This window comes from Halichondria panicea, chromosome 4, assembly GCF_963675165.1.
Source record: "Halichondria panicea chromosome 4, odHalPani1.1, whole genome shotgun sequence".
In the NCBI taxonomy this organism is placed as follows: Eukaryota; Metazoa; Porifera; class Demospongiae; order Suberitida; family Halichondriidae; genus Halichondria; species Halichondria panicea.
The window spans coordinates 3691205-3712953 of record NC_087380.1 but is presented as its reverse complement, the minus strand read 5'-3'; the positions used below and the strand labels follow the sequence as shown (position 1 = coordinate 3712953).

General features: G+C 40.0%; 2 protein-coding genes and 1 long non-coding RNA gene across 4 annotated transcripts in view; 2 read left to right on the top strand and 1 right to left on the bottom strand.

Moving 5' to 3' along the window:
- The window catches only part of LOC135335280 (exosome RNA helicase MTR4-like), a 31238-nt gene that overhangs the window by 1605 nt on the left and 7884 nt on the right, over window positions 1–21749 (top strand). The window contains exons 5-17 of the mRNA XM_064530727.1: window positions 240–353; window positions 413–445; window positions 1053–1110; window positions 3394–3518; window positions 3814–3912; window positions 4081–4203; window positions 5801–5912; window positions 6411–6601; window positions 7726–7827; window positions 18873–18998; window positions 19330–19480; window positions 19921–20162; window positions 20448–20561. Coding sequence (XP_064386797.1) covers window positions 240–353; window positions 413–445; window positions 1053–1110; window positions 3394–3518; window positions 3814–3912; window positions 4081–4203; window positions 5801–5912; window positions 6411–6601; window positions 7726–7827; window positions 18873–18998; window positions 19330–19480; window positions 19921–20162; window positions 20448–20561 — 1590 coding nt within the window. The remainder of the gene's footprint in view (window positions 1–239; window positions 354–412; window positions 446–1052; window positions 1111–3393; window positions 3519–3813; window positions 3913–4080; window positions 4204–5800; window positions 5913–6410; window positions 6602–7725; window positions 7828–18872; window positions 18999–19329; window positions 19481–19920; window positions 20163–20447; window positions 20562–21749) is intronic.
- Window positions 1532–3097, bottom strand: LOC135335281 (uncharacterized). Of its 2 annotated transcripts, none has more exons than XM_064530729.1 (4): window positions 2878–3097; window positions 2314–2664; window positions 1962–2253; window positions 1532–1880 (listed from the first exon to the last, which is right to left on the bottom strand). In XM_064530729.1, exons 1-4 carry the CDS (start codon window positions 2984–2986, stop codon window positions 1598–1600), a joined length of 1035 nt encoding a protein of 344 aa, XP_064386799.1. In that variant the 5' UTR covers window positions 2987–3097; the 3' UTR covers window positions 1532–1597. The 2 variants fall into 2 exon arrangements, with proteins under 2 accessions (XP_064386799.1, XP_064386800.1); XM_064530730.1 differs by having other exon boundaries at window positions 2893–3096.
- LOC135335282 (uncharacterized) lies at window positions 7834–17320 on the top strand. Its single transcript, XR_010394474.1, has 2 exons — window positions 7834–15952; window positions 16088–17320. It is a non-coding gene; the product is annotated as an uncharacterized LOC135335282 (long non-coding RNA).

The following is a 21749-nucleotide window of genomic DNA, read 5'->3' as shown; positions in this document are numbered from 1 at the left end:
ACTTATTGAGACCCAGATTATGTACAGCTAGACACACCAAGAATGATATTTACATTGTGTATCGTTTACAAGCAAGTTATTCCTAGATTCTGTGCATGGAGATATATACATTATGGGCCTGTTTTGTTAGCTAAATTTGAGTGCTCATACATATAAGAGTTAGGCTTAAGGGAAATGATTGATGGTTTAGTGATCTGTGATTGCTTTCGAGTTTTCATACAATGATGTTATTCCTGCAGGCCCTGAGCAATCAGAAGTATCGGGAGATGCAGGAACTGTTCAAAGACGTTGGGCTAATGACTGGCGACGTCACCATCAACCCCAGTGCATCGTGCATCGTCATGACGACAGAGGTACGTGCAAAATACAATGCTTATGTCACTTTTTCTAATGGATGCAATCTCACCCTTAGATTCTGAGAAGTATGCTCTACCGAGGGTCTGAGGTATGCTGGGGTACATGTTATAGTTCTGCATCTATTAGGTACTTTTATTGGATGTCACTCTGTGTATTAAATTTCTGTGATTTTCATTATGCCTAGGTGCGCATGCACTAGCGAGGTATACAGTAGTCATGTTTTCTTGGATTTTAATTTGTAGATTTGCAAAATAGATTTGCAAAATAATGCTTCGTTCTCGAGTTATACCTAGTTTTACTCACTTGGAATGCCATTGGAGCCATTTCAGAAGAGTGCGTAGCAAACTTGTCCATGGAGTGTTGCTACTCTACTTAGTAGTTAGCTCTGCACTAGAACACTAGCTACTTGTAGCTGCAAGGGTGAGAAGAGAGCTGCAAGGCTCTACTGATGCAGCATCCTTTTTAGCAGCGATCATGATCAATTATTTCCCACTATTTGAGTTTCCCTGTGATTCCCTCCATGCAATAAAATTAATGCAAAAATGTTCATCAGCTGAGTGTATTAGCAATATAGCTAGTATATAGCTTTATGTTTGGCACATCCACCGAGGCACCAGCACCCTCGGTGTTTTCAATACGAATAGTGAGACTGAAACATGTGTATTATTATGTATGTTCCTACCGACCACTCTCAGGTTATGCGAGAAGTGGGATGGGTGATATTTGACGAGATCCACTACATGAGGGACCCAGGTACGCTGAGAGTCAATGTTACCACACACACACATGCATGCATACAACCACCACTTGTAGTGAATAATCATGTCTGTGCTTCCTGTGTGTTTGTTGCGCACTTATGCAACTTGTTGTGTGAAGTTTTTATAGTTGTAACACATTGAGTCAAGAATGTGCACATGCTGTACAGAAAGTGTTGAGCATTCATTGGTCACCATCATTGGTCACCATCATCTACAAACTAGGAGCTTCCAACCAATCATTGCAAACTCCATGGAACGTACTTACCGTGGAAAAGTTATGCCAGATTGCAAATTATTGTGTAATTGGCGCATGAGCTGCAGGTTTCACCCTGCACTAGATAAGCTTCAATATTTCCTGTCGAAGGGCAAGCTGGTACATGTAGGGCTACCTTCCATTACTGTAGCTCTATGCCTTATTATGTTTTGTTCTCCAAAGCATTAAAAATGTATACATGTACTGACTGTTGAACAAAATTAATAAGCTAATAATAAATACCATCGTCAACAAATCTTGCACTTGAAAGTTCCCCATTTTTTGAAGTGAGTTCGCACACTGTGATGTTGTTCCGTATTGGTCTATGAAGAACAATCTCTCTGTCGGCATAGTCATAGACCCCTGAGTCTTCAACAAGCTCTTTGTATTGCGTTCCAAGTCCCTTATCTTGCTCAGTCGTCAGTGTAATCGGTCGTAGGCTATCATACAGGTTCTCTGAGTTGGTTTGTTGCTTGGTTTGTGCTTGACTGTCTGGCATGGACGTTATACTCCTGTTTTAGGGAATAGACGATTTTTTTTAGATACTATAGAGCGATACTGCATGACGTATAGGCTCTAATACAAAAACTTACTTTTTCATTTTTTTTCTGCGATGTCTTACAGCACAGCCTATACATGTAGCTGAGCATGTTATGAGTAGCCCAGCAATGATCAGGAAGACCCCAACTCCAATGAACAATCCAACATTCGCTGTATGATTACTCATGGTTGTACTGGTTGTGTTAATTCCTTCAATGGAGATAGATAAACTCCCGTTAAAATTTTGAGTATGGTTTTCTTCTATAATTGTAGTTACTGTGGAAAATGTCATATCAGATGATGAACTGATTCTTGCTGGTGTGGGAGATTCAGGAAGTGTTAACACTGCAAGGAAAAAATTTAATTTGTAAATTGCAGCTAAGATAATACAATGTAGGTATTTACCGATATTGGCACAAAATGTTTGATTCTGTCTGCTCCTGTCTTCGACTACACAGCAGTATTGACCAGTCGGTCCTTCCGCGACTTTTCTTTGATTCAGTGCCACGATTTGTCTTCCTCTTTTGAAGTAAATATCTCCACCTCTATTTCTTACTAATACTTGGCTCCCATTTGGGAAGAACCAGAGTCCAATGCCTCGGTTTTGGTTTCTGTCTTGTCTACCGCAACAACTCTCAAAATTTGTGTGACAAACAAGAGCATTCCCTGCAGAGTTTCGTCCAATCTGAGTGATAAGTATAGCACTGTTGTTGGTGGTGTAGTTCCTCCCCCTCAGGGAAAGGTAGACAGCTGGCTCTGTGTGTGGACATGTGTCATGTGTACTGCTTAGCTACATAGGTAAACCTTCTTATCTATGCTTAGCAAACTTAGTTTATGCTTGTTGCTGCAAAAGTAAATACTTTTATGCATAATTATAATAATTATACTATAGTGACTAGTACTGCTTTTACTTCTAATACTCTACATGTATATGTAGGGATAGCAAATTAACTTGTTCTGTATACTTACTGCAAAAGTGAATACCTTCTCTTTGTGTGCTGAATGTTTGAAGACTTGAAACGAGTAGAATGACCAGTATTAATATAATTGAGGCAACATTCAATGATTTACACAGCATTGTGACAGCAGTGTTGATTCTATTCTTTGTTTCTTAGAGTAGCTGGTTGATAGTCTAAAGGTTGCTGCATTTTGGTAATGACACAACTGAATATAAACACTATAGGAAGTGTTCTGTTTGTAGAGTACTATGCATGCACTTTGTAGCACACACAATCATAATGAACATTTCCTCTTAGTTAAATAACAATAAAATATGTCTGCATGCATGACTGTCTGTGTGATAATTTTGTATAAACAAACACTTTCTAACCCTAACCCTAACCCTAACCTAACATACATGGGATTATGAAGGATTATGAAACATTAGGTCTTTATACAAAATTTGTTGACAAATTGTGTAAATATTCAGAGTTTTGATGCCCATAAATTATTGTAACAGTTTTGCATTTCTCCGTAATTATACAGAGCGAGGAGTGGTGTGGGAGGAAGCCATCATTCTCCTGCCAGACAATGTGCATTACGTCTTTCTCTCTGCCACCATACCTAATGCACGACAGTTTGCAGAGTGGATCTGTCATCTACACAACCAAGTCAGTCAATACATCTATTGCATCCCGTGCATTGTACTTGTCAAAATAAGTGTATTCTGTAGGTAACGTTTTATGTGGTACTTTAACAAACAATTTCTATTGCATCCCGTGTGACGTCTCAAAAAGAGTCCATTTTTATAGCACTTCAATGCTAAAAATTGCCAACTTGTATGTAATGGTTTTCCTCATAGCTTGCATGGGATGTGTGTTCCGCCAGTTTTGAAATTCATGAAGCCATTGTGCTCACTATAGAAACTTGCATTGACCGTCTTTTCTTTTTTACTTGCCTCCCTAGCCTTGTCATGTGGTGTACACTGAGTTTCGACCCACCCCCCTCCAACACTACATCTACCCTAATGGAGCGGATGGCCTCTACCTTGTCAAAGATGAGAAGGTGAGTCACTAGTAACTAGAATACTACAACTTATAGTAGATTTGCACAATCATCAATTACATATGTACATATCATTGTGTATAAAGCACAGCAGTATTCACCTATCTATTGTCGGATGTACGTATCACTTGTATTGCAAACACTGACTGCTATTCATTTACAATGCAGGATAATTTCCGAGATGATAATTTCCAGTTGGCCATGTCCAAAATGCAAAGTGGAAGTGGGGGTGCGCGTGACCCGGGTGGGCGGGGAAGGAAGGGAGGTCAGAGGGGATCCAACATGTTCAGGGTGAATGTCATGTGCTGTACGTGTTTTCGTAATTGTTGCATGTGACTGATAGCGATAATTAGTGTTTTGATTGTCGTGTCCCAGGTTTTTTAGTTGACGTATAGTTCTGTGGCCGAGTTATAGAATGTTTCTATTAATTTTGTTGTCATAAGAGAGTTGTACTGAAATGTTGGTTGGTTGATTGACTGTAGCAAGTGCCTGTGGCTTGGAGTAGAATGCATGTTCAGTTATACTAGTAGCTTGGCGTAAGGGGTCATGTGCTCAAACCCCAAACACTATAATAGACCTTTTTACTTAACTCAATGGAATGTGCTGACATTGCAATTAGTTTCCAATGACTCACTGGGGGACGGAAGTGCTGCTGCCACGCCCATTTTACTATCAAATGTGCATGAAAATGATCACTTCAGTTGCAACTGCATTCTGTACTGCCATGTGCTTGATCTATTTATGCAAGACTGTATGCAAAATTGAAGTTTTAGCTATTGAATGCACGAGTGATTGTTAGCAAGCGCTCAGGAGAGGAGCTATAGCCCACAGAAAACAAGCAGTTATGACAGTAAATCAAACCATAGATAGTAGAGGAAGGGGATTGGAAACACAGGCAATTAGCACTATTTCACACGGACCGTCCTTGCTACAACCTCAATTATAGCCGCGACCATGGATGTAGCCTCGAGACCAGGCCAATTAAACATGGATGCAGCTTAAAGTGCTGAACTTGCAATAAACTTTTTGTGCCACTAATGGAAGAAAGCTTATAAGCAAGCTTATGATCATGCATAGACAACAATGAACAATCAGTAAAGGGTATAAGCATGGTCTAAACATAATTATACATGAATTATCAATGTTCTTCCAGTGATTTCTCAGTCAAAGTTCTTGCCACACATCGACACTGCGGTGACAAAATCAGAGCATGAATAGTGATTTTCAAAATCTAATGGATTGGAAGCAATAATATGAACATTGATCTTTAATATTTCCAAGTCTCTAATATAAACTCAGCTTAGTTATACCCCGCAAAGATGGCTAGTGGAAATCAACAAATCGGCCAATAACTCTAGAAGTATGATATCCCCACTTCCAATATATAGCTGAAGCAATAAAATACCATCATGTACTACTACTGTGACCATTATTTTATTTACAATAGATGCAATTCATAAGTCAGTTCTTACCCCACAAATAAAAAGGAGAAGCTAAGTGTTGTAAAATCTTTAAATTTTGTGTGCTACCGAGAGTGAACATGACTTCTAGCTAGTAATAATGTTTCATTTTGTACCTAGCCATGCCTCAAGACAAATTTTAGGGCTATTCATACATTTACTTACCTAGTATCCTCTCATTTACTTCTTTTCAAAAGCTTCTCTTTACCTCAAAACCAGTAAAATCACACCTCAAGGTGTCTATTGATTGCAACGTGCACGGTCCCAGAGGCCTCACGTTGCAAGCATAAGCTCACGTGATCCTGTTTTCAATCCCCTTCAAGTGGCCGTGACAGCAGCACTTCCGTCCCCCAGACTGCTGGAAAAGCCCTTCTACCGTTGTGTGGAAAGGACTATTGTGATAATTGTGATATTTTCTCTGTTATCAGGTGGTGAAGATGATCATGGAGAAGCAGCTGCAGCCGGTGATTGTGTTCAGCTTCAGTAGGCGAGACTGCGAAGCCTACGCTCTGCAAATGTCCAAGCTCGACTTCAACACAGGTTTTGAAAATAGCACATAATTACTGTATAGCGGGTAATTTTCGGGGGACAAAATATTCGTGGTTCAGCAATATTGAGACATTTCGTGGGTAATATTTTCGTGGTTGCTACTTGGATTGTAGGTAAAGGTACGCAAGGTCACTTCCTTCGTGGGTAAAATATTCGTGGTCAGACCTCCAACCACGAATATTTTGCCCCACGAAAATTACCCGCTATACGTTATGCATTATGCTCTCTATCTAGCCTTCAGTATCACTAAATTCTGTGGGCTCTTTTTCGCTTACCGTTTCTATAATGATATGCAGTACTCAAATTTAGTCTCATCATTGAAAAATAGTGTTTCCCTTCATTCCCAATTTTACAATACTTCTGAATCAGCATGCACTAGCTACTATACCGTACATGTATAACATGTAATCACCCCACACCACTATCACCTAATTACCACACCTACACCTAATCACGCACACCCCATCACACCCACACACACACACGCAGCGGATGAGAAGAGCCTTGTGGCTGAAGTGTTCACGAAGGCCATCGACTGTCTATCAGACGAGGACAAGAAACTGCCTCAGGTAGAGCACGTCCTTCCTCTGCTGAAGAGAGGAATCGGGATCCATCACTCTGGACTTCTCCCTCTGCTCAAAGAGACTACAGAGATTCTGTTCCAGGAAGGACTTATCAAAGTGAGTGGAGCTAGTTTGTCAGGTTAAACGTGTGTAGTGTTGGCGAGGAGGTAGTTTGGTGATAATATATGTTATAGTTATAACACGGGCACGAGGGATGTATGGAATATATTGCACTGAAGCACGAGGGCGCCAGCCCCGAGGGCTGAGTGCAATATATGCCATGCAGCCCGAGTGCACGTGTTATAACTAGTTTATATCCCGAGGGCATAGCAACATAACACTGTCCTAGTAACACAATATAAACAGCACAAAAAAAGACAGAGACAACTCTAGACACAGCTCCATCTCTTCTCTCTTCTAGACGCCAGTATCTGCAGCGTATAAGATTGGCATGACCGACGAATGGCTTGACACAAAATTGTTGGAGTTTCAACTGAAATCTGCAAAACAGCCCCACCCCACTTCTGGTGCTGCAAAACAGCCCCGCCCCACTTACTGCTGCAAAGAAACAGCCCCACCCCGTATTAGCTGCTGGTCTACGCTCGGCCTCATAACCAAGCCAAGAAAGCTCGCTTCTACACTGCTGCAAAACAGCTCATGCCCCCAGCAAAAAGAGCCACTTCTAGTGCTACGGTGAAGCAGAATTGACATGCATCACGATGTCGAGGACTAGATCGATCTAGGAACACAGAATCTTCCACAAAATGAATCTTGGACAATTTTAAAACCTGCATGGTTGCAAGAAGAAACTCCAGCAGTGCTGAACATTCATTCCTGCATGGCTGGACATACTTTGATACTTGTTATTTCTCATGCGTATTAATTTAATTTTAATTTAATTGTCTGTCTAATTGCCAGAGGGGCGTTTTGCGGTCAGTGCAATATGACTTTGCGGTCAGTGCAATATGACTTTCAGCAGTGCAATATGCTTCATATTGCACTTGGTAACAACGTAGCAACGGGATATAAATATATATATATAATATATAGCCTTTGGTTCATATAATTATGTATTTAGCCTTACAACTACAGTATAATAATTATTAGTACTCACTCCCAGTTGTTGTAAGTATGTCATGCATGTAGATAGTGTGTATTTTATATTGTATGAATGCATGCATATACACAGAAGTATGTAGTGATGAATTATTCTGTCTCCTACTGCTCTCCTTATGCCATAGGTACTGTTTGCTACTGAGACGTTTGCCCTGGGGCTAAACATGCCGGCTAGAACAGTGGTATTCACCAGTGCACGAAAGTTTGATGGCAAGGAGTTTAGATGGGTGAGTGAATGGTGTCTCTGTACGAGGTAGGACTTGATACGTTTTGGTGGGAAAAGCTTCTCTATACCGATGCAGTGTCAACAGGAATGGATACATGTAGCCTAATTGTAGCTACACTGTACACAAATTGCTCTCTAAGTAATATCTGTCCAGTTTCTCTTCTTTGCAAGCTAGAATTGTCCCTGAGAATGCACTATAGATAACGTCTTAATAAAAAATTACCTTAGACCCTGTTTAGTATGCATTGTTGAATTGACTGTTTGCTAGTACTGTGTAAAACGATGTAGGCGGCCCATGTCACTGTATCACATGCATGAGTGTATTTGTATTGCTCATATTCAACAAGTATAGTGCCTGAGATGCGATCTCAGGACAAAAAATGTATCATCCTCAAGATTTCTAGTTTGTTTACGGGTGTGTGTGTTCAGCTGTTTCTGGTCAACAGTTGTAATGCGAATACAAAATCCTATAAGCACCCGCGTGCTTACTGCCTTGACGTATGTTTTGCTTCCGTCAAAAGAAGAGGAGCCTCATGAGTAGAGATAATCTTTAAGGATATGGATCTAATTATGATAATAGAAGTTTAGTGTTATACAGTTGAGCCTCGATTAGCCTTCAATGAGTAATACTAGCCATAACTCGAGAAAGAAGCTTTAGTTCAAATCCTAATCCATAAATCCAAATCCAAAAGAACGTGGCTAGAAGCTGTTAGTTTTTGTCGCATTGCAAACACACACACGCACACAGTCAGCTTTACTGTATATTCCTCATGCGGCTACGTCGAGGCATAACTAAGAGATTCTGTATGTTCCAGCATAGATAATAGAGAAAGGGATTGGAAACGTTCACGTGACCCAGTAATCTGTATACAACACATGTAGTGGCATCCTGCAGCTGTGTCATTATGAGTGTGAGTGTCTCTGTGTATGATTCCATCCTTGTTTTTAAAATCAGGGGATTTATATAAGTTATAAGGTTGCATAGTAGTAGCTGCCTTTGTCATTGTTATATAGTATTTAGAATCGGTGTAGCAATTGTGATGTAATTACAGCGCCACCACACCATGATTAAATATCATTTTTGAGGTCCTAAAAAGTGCCAAAACAGATTTTTGATTACGACGGATCTAAATGTGTAATGAGTTCTTCTCCTGATTTTGAGAGGAATTTGTACACAAAAAGTGAATTAAAAAAACTACCAGTAACTGTGCGTTAACCTGAGGTGCATGGGCGGCCACGACCAACGGGTTATAACAGTCAGTTGGTTTGTTTGTTTGTATGTGCTAAGGTTTTAAGACAAAAAATGTATTTTCATATACAAGAACGAGTGTGGACACCCATAAATTTGACCAGACATGGAGAATTTCATTTTCTATTTTGTAACAATAAACAAGTAATTATTCTGAGAAGTCATTGTCAATGTCGTCCTGCAATTCCGAGAGTACTTCAAGGCCGCCGAAAACATATAAATCCCCTGCACATTCTGGCCATTAATGTGAATAGGGGGAGAAGTTTCATTAGGGTACGTATATATTGGGTTACTAATGGGAAAAAAGGGGCCAAAATTGAGGTCAGTAGGTGAGAGCTTGTTGCAAAAATTTGCATATGAATCTGGGCGAAGTAGCAGAGATTGAAATTTTATCGAGAATCAGTAAATAGTTAGGAGTGGCAGATTTTGATGTTAAAGCTTCATTGTTGAATATAAGTGAGTAAGGAATAAAGAAGTTAAACTTGCACATTGTGCTAGCTACACGCGGCCTTTATTCGGGGCACTTATTTGCAGCTGAAGTGATCCCGTACCAGGAACAATGAAAAGGGTCATTAAAGTAGAAAGCCTAGTTCTGATTGTAGTTGTTGTCTTGGAAAGCTTCTTTGCTAGCAGGACTCCCAGTCTCTGGAAGCCATACTTTTAAGTCTCCACGCTACTTTGCTGTGATCCTAGTCCACAGTGCATGTCTCATGTACCGCTACAACTCTGTTCTCAGCACATGTCTCCAGTCTGGTTTAGTTTTATTTCGCCTGTGCTATATATATATAGAGACAGCTCAGTTGTGTATACTACTACATGCACTGCATTTATTGTATATCACTCCTCTGGTTACTTTATTATCGTGTCACCAGCTGAGAGTTTACACTTTAGTGCTCTGTAGTTGTCTGGTCTGTGCATGTGATTCTGAGTCCGTGTTCACCTGGCTGCCATGCACAGGACTGCGTTTACAGCATGGATAGGCTCCACACAACAAGTTATTAGTTGTAATAGTGATGTTAACAAATGTAAGCTAAGAAGCTTGAAGTTGCACATTGGCAGAACAAGCTACACGCGGCCATTATTCGAGGTACTTGTTATAATTGCGGTTTGTTGTCTTGGAAGGCTTCTTTGCTTACTCTGCAGTATCCTAATTTCTAAGACTCAAGGCTTCTTTGCTGTAATCCAAGTACAGTGCATAGGCATGCACTAACTAAAACCAAGGGCGTATGAAGAGAAGAGGGTATGCAACTCGCAATGTATAGTTGTCTAATTATTGATGAGTCAGCATTGGTTAGTAAGCGCATGCGCCTATAGGGAAATAAGCAGGCCTCTATGCGCCTATTACCGTATACCTTCTAATTTATCGGACACTTCTAATTACCCCGGACACTCTTTTGGGCAATTTTCTTTCTTCTAATACAACGGACACTCCTGTGCTTTAATATTACATCTGTTCTAAATATCCGGACAATACCTTGAAATTCATAGACGGCAAGTAAGACTTTAGAGTGCTGCAGTTAGATAGCTTTAATAGCTATAAATATAACTATGGTCACGTGGGACTACATTTTCATGCACATGCAGCAGTGAGCAATTTCAAGAATTGTTCTATTTATAGTAGTGGTTTTGGATTCTGTAGCAGATGCGCAAGTTACACGCTCTCTCTCTTTTATGCGCTCTTGCTATAGTGAAACTATTCAGTCGCACACTGTTCTATTAAACTTAGCTAGCTCACATGCAGGTGCTTGCTTGTTCTAATTATTCCGGACACTTCGCATGCTCTATAAAAATCTGTTCTAATTATACCCAGACAATTTCCAAAATTATAATTTTTTTTGCTGTCCGATAAATTAGAAGATATACGGTATCTAGATGAGCTTATAGAAATTAACCACACCCATGACGTTTCAATGAAGCAAATCTCCATTAGCTAGCTCGATCGTTTGTCTGCAAGATGTCTATAGTCATATCTGACAGCAGCAACACAACTACCGGTAGTTAAAGAGACTTAACACCTATAAAGAAGTGTGGAGACCAGTTGTTGGGCAGAGAACTGTGCAGAAAATCATGCGCCTTCTATCAAGGCTCTTGGTCTGCTAACCAGTATGCGCCTATTAGTTGATGCGCTTATTAACCGGTACTATATTTAGCCAACCGCCCACTATAAAATAGGCGTGATAGTGGGCGTGAACACTGTTATACTAGCAATTTACCGTAAAATTGATTTAGAAGAGCGCCCTAGAATTTGGTTCAGACTCATGAGAAGACTCGTCGTATCTGGCAAGACACCCACCAGTGTTACAGCAAAGATATAGTTGCAGTAGCTGTTAGTGCGAAGTATCAAACAGCTTATTAAGGTGCTTCTCCACTATTAAAGTGACAAAGCAACAGTACCGAGAAGAAGCTCGTACGTCTACTGACGTCAATGAAGCGAGGCTCCCTAGCCCCTAACAAGGACTGGGCTTTCTTCTTTCCATGCACATCTGTTATTAAACGTTAGTTAGCTTGCTTCTTGGCAACAGCAGGAGCTCTGGAATAGCATTGGTCCTTCTCTCCCGCTTGTTGACCTTTGTGGCTAACTCTATCCAAGATAATTATGCTTACAACAGTACAGCTTGCTAGCTAGCTAGCTAGCTATGGAGTATTAAAGTGCACATCCTTGTCTATTTTTAGCACACACCCTCTCCCATTTGTAATTTGATAGATTGTAGTTGCATGCATGCCCTCTTCTCTTCATACGCCCTTGCTAAAACGATACCAGGCCCACTCTTTGAGGCGGCCTGGGATCGAGGCTAGGTTGTTGTGGGCAATTACCAGTCCAAGAAATTTCTGGACAACTCAAAGTTTCAGCATACCTCTACTCTAGTCTAGTTACTAGTTGCTGCTATATCTAACACAAAGACTTGTGAATGTTCACGAGTTCTTAAAATTTTGGTCGGGTGTGTCTCATGGAGTCTTTAGTGTCAGCGATGTCGATGAGAAGAAACTGAAGGAGTTAATTACCGTGTAACGAGTTATTATCATTGGTAGAAATTTCGTATTGTAGAGCATCATACGAAAATAAATTACTCTGTATGAATATTTAAAATACGGAATATTAATTAAGCAGTTCGTAAATTATGCGCAAATTTGCACCAACGAAAATTACCCTCTTTACGATTCATTGAATTACACGTACACATGACATAAACAATTAAAATTAATTATATTGTATATAAGTTTACAATGACTAGTAAGCCTTTACCACAACGAAGCAAAGAGTCTCAAGGTTTATCGGATCTGATACAAACTCTTTTTCATGGTTTTCTTTGAAGATTTTCAGTTTTTTATTGTCAACATCGCTGACACTGAAGTCACCGTGGGACATACTCGACCAATAATTATTCTAAGAACTCATCAACACTCACAAAAGTCAACTCTCTGTGAACAACTTTAGCTGAGGCAACATTGAATCCAGCTAAATTGGCTAGGGTATGATAAGATTCTTTCGTTTTGAAACTCATTCTTGTGTATACTAAATTCTCCTCAAAATCAGGGGAAACCAATACACTTAGGCACTTGCTAACTATCTGTGGATAACTGGGTGGTCCATCATATGTAATAAAGCCGAAACTTCCTCCAGAAGCGAGCTTGCTGTAGAGACGGTTGAAAAGAGCTTGTTTGTTCTTGATCCAGTGAATAACATGTGTTGCGATAATCAGATTGTAATTTTCTCTAGAAAATGTTTCGTCATTTGCAACACAGTATTGAATGTTGGGTCGTGAATTCTCTCTCTTTGCTACTTTGATTCTCTCTGCATCAGGATCGACAGCAACAACTCATCCCTCAGGTCAGACAAGATGGTAGCAAGATGGCCAGTTCCACAGCCAAGGTCCAGGACCAGTCCACCATAGGGGACACTCAGCATGCTCATCAATTGATCTGCATGGTCTTTTTGGAGGAGAGAGTTTTCGAAGTATAGCTGTGCTGCAATGGCTTTGATGGTTGACATAGCTGTGATTAAAGCTTCACTATGGCTGTTTCTGGGAAACCTACACAAAAAATACCTGTATGTCAACGCGTGACAACTGCCAGCCGGTCCTGATATTCCACATTGAATATATTATTATGTCTGCATGTGTGGGGTCAAGAATTGATGCCGAAATCGATACTTATGTCATCAAAAGAGGTCCAAAACAATAAGGTAATTAGTAAATTGACAAGAATGTTGTATTGTGATACTGCAAAGCCTATATGACATTTATCTTTGATGTTAACAAAAGGGCCGAGTAACCATCAAATTGCAATGTAGTGATACGAATGCGTAATTGTCTATACATAGCTGTTCATGGCATTGTGAGGAATTTTTTGATGATCGATATTCACAAGAACAACTCTGTCCTCCAGGTCCCACAAGGTCAAACACTCTCTATGCGTGCATAAAATCATACTTGACCAGTTTAAAGGCCCTGAAAACGTAATGCGGTATAATTATTTATGCGATAAGACACCGCAATCCCATTGTACAAGGCTCGAATAAAAGTATATATGCGATATGGTAACCGCTCGCATATATATACATATGACAAACGACACGAGAGATGTATCATCGGAAGGATATAGGATCTGCAACAAGTGCCCGCTATCTTCTTTATACCTCATAGGTCAACGGTAATCTAAAGTATTAAAGGCATTCGAGGGCGGCTTAACTGTAACAAACCGTGTATACTCCAAATACTTGAAAAGTGCACTTCATAAAATAAAATTATATCCACCATTGACGTATAATTATGGAACTGATAATTATAGTGCATGACAAAATTACATGCAATATTCTTTCACACATAAATTTATTGTCACAAAGTATTATAATTATATTGAATACAAGCTTGCAATAGCTAGTAAACCTTTTCCACAACGAAGCAAAGAGTTTCAAGATTTATCGAGTTTGATACAAGATCTTTCTCGTGGTTTTCTTTGAAGATTTTAAGTTTCATCTCATCGACATCGCTGACACTGAAGTCACCATGAGACACACCCGACCATAACTCTAAAAACTCGTGAACATTCACAAAAGTCATCTCTTTGTGAACAACTTTAGCTGAGACAACATTGAATCCTGCTGAATTGGCAAAGGTATGGTAAGTTTCTTCCGTTTCAAAACTCATTCTTGTGTATTTCAAATTCTCCTCAAAATCGGGGGAAACCAATGCACTTAGGCCTTTGCTAACTATCTGTGGGAATTCTGGAGTGCCATCATAAGTAACAAAGCCAAAACTTCCTCCAGGAGCGAGCTTGCTATAGAGGCGGTTGAAAAGAGCTTGTTTGTTCTTGATCCAATGAATAACATGTGTTGAGACAATCAGATTGTAACCTTCCCCGGGAAATGTTTGATCATTTGCGACAGAGTATTCTATGTTGGGTCACGAATTCTCTCTCTTTGATATTTTGATTCTCTCTGCATCAGGATCGACAGCAACAACTCGTCCCTTAGGTCCCACAAGGTCAGACAAGATAGTAGCAAGATGGCCAGTTCCACAGCCAAGGTCCAAGACTAGTCCACCATAGGGGACACTCAGCATGCTCATTAGTTCATCTGCATAATCTTTTTGGAGGAGAGAGTTCTCCAAGTAGAGCTGTGCTGCGATAGCTTTGATGGTTGACATGGCTCTAAATCGTTTTTGGATGATCTTTTCAGTGAGAATTCTTGACCTTTAGAAGTTTTACTATTCAGTCTTCTGCCCTAAGACACCCGACAAGACAGTATACCTCAAGTATTTTAATGGTTTCATAAGGATGACCTCACACAACACTATACCTTAAGGTGACATATTTTCGCGTGTATTAATTTCTGCTATTTCTGCGAATGGGAGTAAAAATTAGTACTCACAAATAATTGGCCGCCCTCTTGTTTAATGTATCCAGATCGACATTTCACAAAAAATTATATCAGCAAAATGTACAAAACTGTATATTATTATATAATGAGATTCATAATGATGACACCCAACAAACTCTGCCAGATAGTAGTAAGGGTGATTTTTCTGAATTTCCAAAGCTCGTAACACAGACCATTTACTGAACTAGAACTTGTTACTAGGAGACAAATTGGAATGTATTAACTCGTATGTTAAACTGTCTTCTTATTGCATATTTCAACTTAGATAGCTCTAAAAACCTTTATTTTTATCAGAAACCCTGTTCTCATTAATATATTCATGAGGCAACTTGTAGCACTTCCTGTCTTACAACATCTGGCGCCTCGGTGGATGTGTCAAAGCTATACATAACAAAGTACTAGCTGTTGCTAATGCACACATAATAATTAGCATCAATTTTTGCTGCATGCAGGGAAACTCGAAGAGTGGGAAATAATCGGCCATGATTGTTGCTAAAAAGGATACCAAACGTCCGAAGTCCAAAATTAATGGCTGTTGCACCAAGCACTCTCTTCTCACTCTTGCAGCTACCAATAGCTATAGCGTTCTAATGCAGAGCTAACGAGTGATGCAAGCTAATAGCATACTAGAAGTTAGTATTTCCAAACTGAGAAGCCAGTATTTGCTAATCTTTTTTTTTATATAGATGGTATTATGCACTCATATATACGGTACTTTATTGGATATTGTCTGTTGATTTTCTTGGTTTCTGTTGCGTAATAGTGTAAATTGCCACGCCCCTGTGACACATTATGACTGTCAACTGGGTGTAGTTGCCAGGTTAGACATCACATGAGCTTGGATGTAGCAAATAAAGACAAGATGATTTGTGATGTCACAAATCAATGAATATCATTGCTTACGTTAGCAAAAACAGGCAAAGAGCAGCAAAATGGAGCAAAATCACCATTTTTGACAAGAAGGGCCGCTCTAGCAAAGAAGAGACTGGTCTAGCTCCTGTAAGTTAGTACAAATGAAAAGTATACTATTGTAGTACATGCTCCTCAAAAATCAGACCTTAACTAGCACAAACTCAAAAAATCAATGCCTAACACATTTGCTACTAAAAATTTACAAAATTCTGTGTATCTCAGAACCTACTAACAGCCTGCACTTCCGCTGGAGCTCAAAAGATGTGCAAGGTAATGAAGTACTTGCACAACAAATTTCAGATCTTAACTCAAACATATAAGATAGTTCCATGCCTAACATATTTTCCAATGTACACATATTCTAGCAGCCATTTTGGAATAATGATGTCATATGATGTAACAGGTGGTGGTCCACTGGAAGCGCCAATAGTTGAACTTTCAGTACCTGCACTCAAATTGATCCAATCACATTTAGTTTAGAAGATATACACAAAAACGTAAAAAAACAAAAGTTCTACTCTCTTTGGTTGTTGCACTGTAAGAAAACAGAGCTATATTGGCGGGAATCGCCTCCCATAATTATTATACTTCCACCGTTAAAATATACAACTAATAATTATAGCGCCATAAGTAACCTGTCAAAATGAATGGACATCAACTCTAGCAAATACTTTCACTACAGTAGAAACATTAAAGATAAATGACATACACATGGTGGTATGTAATGTTCTTTCCATAGACTGTCCTAAGCAATATATACAAACTATACAAGTTTGCACAACTAGATTAAACCTTTTCCACAACGAAGCAAAGAGTTTCAAGATTTATCGGGTTTGATACTAGATCTTTCTCGTGGTTTTCTTTAAAGATTTTAAGTTTCATCTCATCGACATCGCTGACACTGAAGTCACCATGAGACACACCCGACCAATACTCTAAGAACTCATCAACACTTACAAAAGTCAACTCTTTGTGAACAACTTTAGCTGAGGCAACATTAAATCCAGCTGAATTGGCTAGGGTATGATAAGATTCTTTCGTTTCAAATTCATTCTTGTGTACAGGGTTTTGCAGAATCTTTGCAATATCCACAAAAAGCGTTTTGCGTTGAGCGTTCCTTATAAGGTTATCTGTGGTCAACCATAAAGTTGTAGATCTTAGTCAGCATGTCAACAATGCACTATTCCAAACAGTTGATGGATCAATTTGAAGATTCTCAGCAACACTTTGATAAGACAGTCCAAGCAGCTCTGTCTGATGCACTATTCTCCACCTTATATCCCCTTGGTCAGCTTTTTTCACAAGAAAAAGCCATTTTGTTTTTGAATTTTGCTTCCCAATCAGACTTGGCATTTCACCACAATGTGTATATGACACCACAATGTGTAAACATTAGATATCCATATAAGGAACGCTCTACACCCTCTATTTCAAAGATTCTGCAAAACCCTGTATTTCAAATTCTTCTCAAAATTGGGGGAAACTAATACACTTAGGCCTTTGCTAACTATTTGTGGGTATTCTGGAGTGCCATCATAAGTAAGAAAGCCGAAAATTCCTCCAGGAGCAAGTTTGCTGTAGAGACGGTTTAAAAGAGCTTGTTTGTTCTTGATCCAGTGAATAACATGTGTTGAGACAATCAGATCGTAACTTTTCCCAGGAAATGTTTGGTCATTTGCGACAGAGTATTGGATGTTGGGTCGTGAATTCTCTCTCTTTGCTACTTTGATTCTCTCTGCATCAGGATCGACAGCAACAACTTGTCCCTCAGGTCCCACAAGGTCAGACAAAATGGTAGCAAGATGGCCAGTTCCACAGCCAAGGTCTAGGACCAGTCCACCATAGGGGACACTCAGCATGCTCATCAATTGATCTGCATGATCTTTCTGCAGGAGGGAGTTCTCCAAGTAAAGCTGTGCTGCGGTAGCTTTGGTTGACATGGCTCTATAACACAGTTTTAGACGAGTCTTCCCAGTGAGCTTATTACTTAGAAGTTTTGCTATAGCTGATTCTGGGAAACATACAAAAACATATACCTGCATGCATGGCAATGCCTGACAACCGCCAGCCTTTCTTGATATTCCACATTGAAAATATTATTGGCTTAAGAGTATACATTTCGAAATCGACACGTATATGCATGCATGACGTCAGGAGCCCATAAATAAGTTAAGGAGTGGCTGATACAGGGATCACGTTTTGTAAGTGGTTATGACCGCATTTCCATATAATTTTGCAGAGTCACTTAAGTGGTTGAATCCCTACACGGTTGAATCCCTACACGTGTTGTACACAATACAGTACAGTAGAACCTCGATTATCCGGCCCTCGATTATCCGGAACCTCGATTATCCGGCTTGGCAGTTTTCTTTTTAATCAGATTACATAATTCAGAAAATGGGCGTGTCCCTCAAATGCGCATGCGCGTTGCAGCTGTTACCATGGAGACATGCCTGCTTTTCTTTTGCGCATGCGCAGACAACATGTGGCACTGCTGTTCATCAATAAAGTGAGTGGATCAAGGTGTGGTTTATCTATTCGATTACCCGGCATATTCACTTATCCGGCCTGCTTCTGGAACCAAGGTGTCCGGATAATCGAGGTTCTACTGTACACATAATTATGATGGTATGTTTCTATCCTTGAAGATCATCCCAGACTTTTGTTTCTCAAGCTCCTCTTCCATAACACTTTTAGGTTATTGTGGGATTTTTGTTAGCATGAAATCTTCGAGGCACTTAAATTTTGTGGAATGGCCTCTAAAAGCGTTTAGTTGATTTCGTGGGTTGGCTGCTTACCGGACAGAACCAGAAATATTAAGTTGCTGTGCTTTGTCACAAATGAATGCATTGTGTTTCTTTACAAAGCGCTCTGGGCTCGATACTATTTTAGCCATTTTGTGAAGTGTACGATTAATGCATATATTTTAGACAAAGCACTAGCAATTAACTTATTTTGTTTATAGCTGTCACTTAACTAAAGATGCTGTTGTTTTTTACCCATGCAGATCACATCAGGGGAATACATCCAGATGAGTGGGCGTGCTGGTAGGCGTGGTCTGGACGACCGTGGGATCTGTATGCTCATGATTGATGAGCAGATGGATGCCAATGTGGGCAAGGACATACTCAAGGTTTCAGGACCACAGTCTCAATTTATCACATACATTTGCCTTTTTTAACATGGTGTAAAGTATCTATATAGGCCTAAGAGGTGATTATTTTTGTTGGCCAGTGTATGTGGGCATATCTATACTTTTGTCGGTGCTTTATAATTTCCCACCTTTGTATAACTGCTTGCTGGCAGTGCCTTGTAGGAGTCTAAATAGCTTTCTGTAGAGCTTGACTGCGCATGCACGCTACTTGAATGTATGCTTGGCATCTTTTTAGCTATTCCTTACATTAATTATAAAGCTGAAAAGTGAGCAATGATGCACATTTCATTTCTCTCTTTTTCTGCCCTAGGGCCAACCTAATGCGCTGAACTCGGCATTCCACCTGACATACAACATGGTGCTGAACCTGCTGAGAGTAGAGGAGATCAATCCGGAGTACATGCTCGAGAGGTCTTTCTACCAGTTTCAGAACAACACAGCCATGCCTGTCAAGCAGCAGAGTGAGTGGGAGGGATGGGTGGAGATATGCTCTGGGAAGATATAGTTTAAGATTATTATTTGTGTCTCTATCTCTGTGCTTTAAACTATAGACTGCTGTGGCGTATTCTAACACTTTGGCTGTAAGTATCCTTGTCCTCCCGACCGTTTCCTCAATGGTCCCCTCTCTCACGTACCGTATTACTAGAATATTTTGCGGGTAAAAACCTTTGCAAATCAGCAAAACAGTTGACCCTTTGCGATTGCGTTCTGGCAAGGATCGTGTGTATTAATTTACTAATAATTATTTAGGTTTTGCGATTTTATTGTTGCGAATTGATCAACCCCCTCGCAAGTTCGCATATGCATGTTTAAGGTATTTAAGGTAGTAAGGTCAATTGTATCCTCACTACCACATTTTAGCTGTCTCTGCTAATTATGGTGTTACTTCCACCCCCTACAGAGGTGAAAGCCCTAGAGACCAAGCGGGACGCCATAGTGATCAAAAACGAGGAGAATGTTACCGCCTATTATCGTATACGCCAGCAGCTGAAAAAACTTGGCAAGGAGTTACAATTGTACATTGTACAGCCTATTTACTGTGTGCCATTCCTGCAATCCGGGCGTTTAGTGCGGGTGGAGATAGAGGAGATTGATTTTGGATGGGGCTGCATCATCAACTATCAGAAGAAGACAAACTTGAAGGTGAGTAGAAAATCCTGCTCTTAAAGTCCTTTGCTGTAAGTAGCAAAATTGCTGCTTATAATAGGATCATAAGACAATTTTGTCCTATGATTTAAGATTCGGTTACAGTAACTGAAAGCTTTGACTCTGCTTTAATGGGATAAACCCTAACCCTAATAAATAGAACTTGGTTCCTCATAATTATGTACATGTATACGTGTAGCCAAGCGAACAGACTTTCACTTTTAGTAATCATAATTATTTGGCAACAAAATTCAATTACCCAACAATATCTCTCTCGGACAGAACACCTCAGAGACTATCTACGTTGTGGAGGTGCTGCTGTGTATCTCCACTGAGTCGGCCAGTAACAGAACAGTGCCACGCCCCCCTCTATCCAATGACAAGGGGGAAATGCAGGTATCATGTGACCTCTCGCCATTAGTGACCACCTATTGCGTTAAATCAGTAGTGGTGTAATGTGAATCTCTATTGAATGATTCAGTACAGTGTTTCCCCCAGTGTAAAGACAAGGAGGAGGGGGGAAGGGTGCCATTTTTGGCACAGAGCTTCTCTATGTCCTCACACACATACATGGACAATATGCATGACCAAAATAGAGAGCCTAGGACTTTCCCCAATTCATCAACATTGACCTGTGCAGATTCCCAAACTCAATTAGCTATTCAAACAGGGCCCTGTTTTTTTCTATGTGGGGGAAACACTGTTTACATTACACTGTAAGCGATTTCACATGTCATTATGCCTGGTTGCACATGGTATATGGTAGAGTGTTTGTGTGTGTGTGTGTGTGTGTCAAAATTTGGCATTCTTTTTAGCAACAATCATGGTCGATCATTCCCATTTTTTGCACCAATGTAAATTTACCTCGCGTGTGCACAGCAGGGGTAGAGTGATTGGTGTGTGTGTGTGTCGGTTTGTGGACACAAAAATGAGCTGTTTGAGCGAACTAGACAATTTCATGGACTGCTTTAACTGCTAATGAGACAGTGGTTGAATAATAGGCTTCTTATTCTTGAAACTTGTAGCAACAAAAACTAATCGTTGCTTTATAGATTCACGATCCAATCTTAAGTCATTACGGTAAAAAGTTATCGTATCTTTTTTTGCCCTTGTGCGACGAAGCTCAATGCACGGGGTGAATGCTCTACTGAGCATCTTGTTAATAACTAGATCTAGTAGCTTCATGTTTAGTGCGGCCTTTACAGTGGCGGATCTAGGATTCTTGAAAGGGGGTTCCTGGTCAGAGCCCTGGAGTCAAGGACTGTTAAAAAAAAAGGTCGTCACTTCTTCGAAACAGTGAGCATGCGCATTAACACACTGAATTTTTCCTAAAAAAAAAGGTCATCACTTTTTTTCATAAGCAGTCTGCATGCACTATGCTGGAGAGTTTTAGCCTTCATATGAAGTCACTGAAACTGCACAGACAAAGCTTCGCAGGACTAACAAGGACTAAAGGTAAGTGAGAAGTGCATGTGAAAGCTAGTAAGAAAGGAACAACTTGCTAACTAGTTGCTTGAGCCTCCCACTCACTTCTTTCTCAAAGGGGGTTCGATTGAACCATAGATTGAAGAGTTAGAGGGATAG

What these genes read in the sequence shown, in the direction of transcription:
- LOC135335281 (XM_064530729.1), bottom strand. Translation starts at nt 2,986, where the DNA reads ATGCTGTGTAAATCATTGAATGTTGCCTCAATTATATTAATACTGGTC. An exon ending in AGAAGGTATTCACTTTTGCA is followed by an intron (nt 2,665 to 2,877) that starts GTAAGTATACAG and finishes GTCCACACACAG; the next exon opens with AGCCAGCTGTCTACCTTTCC. An exon ending in CGCAGAAAAAAAATGAAAAA is followed by an intron (nt 1,881 to 1,961) that starts GTAAGTTTTTGT and finishes TCCCTAAAACAG; the next exon opens with GAGTATAACGTCCATGCCAG.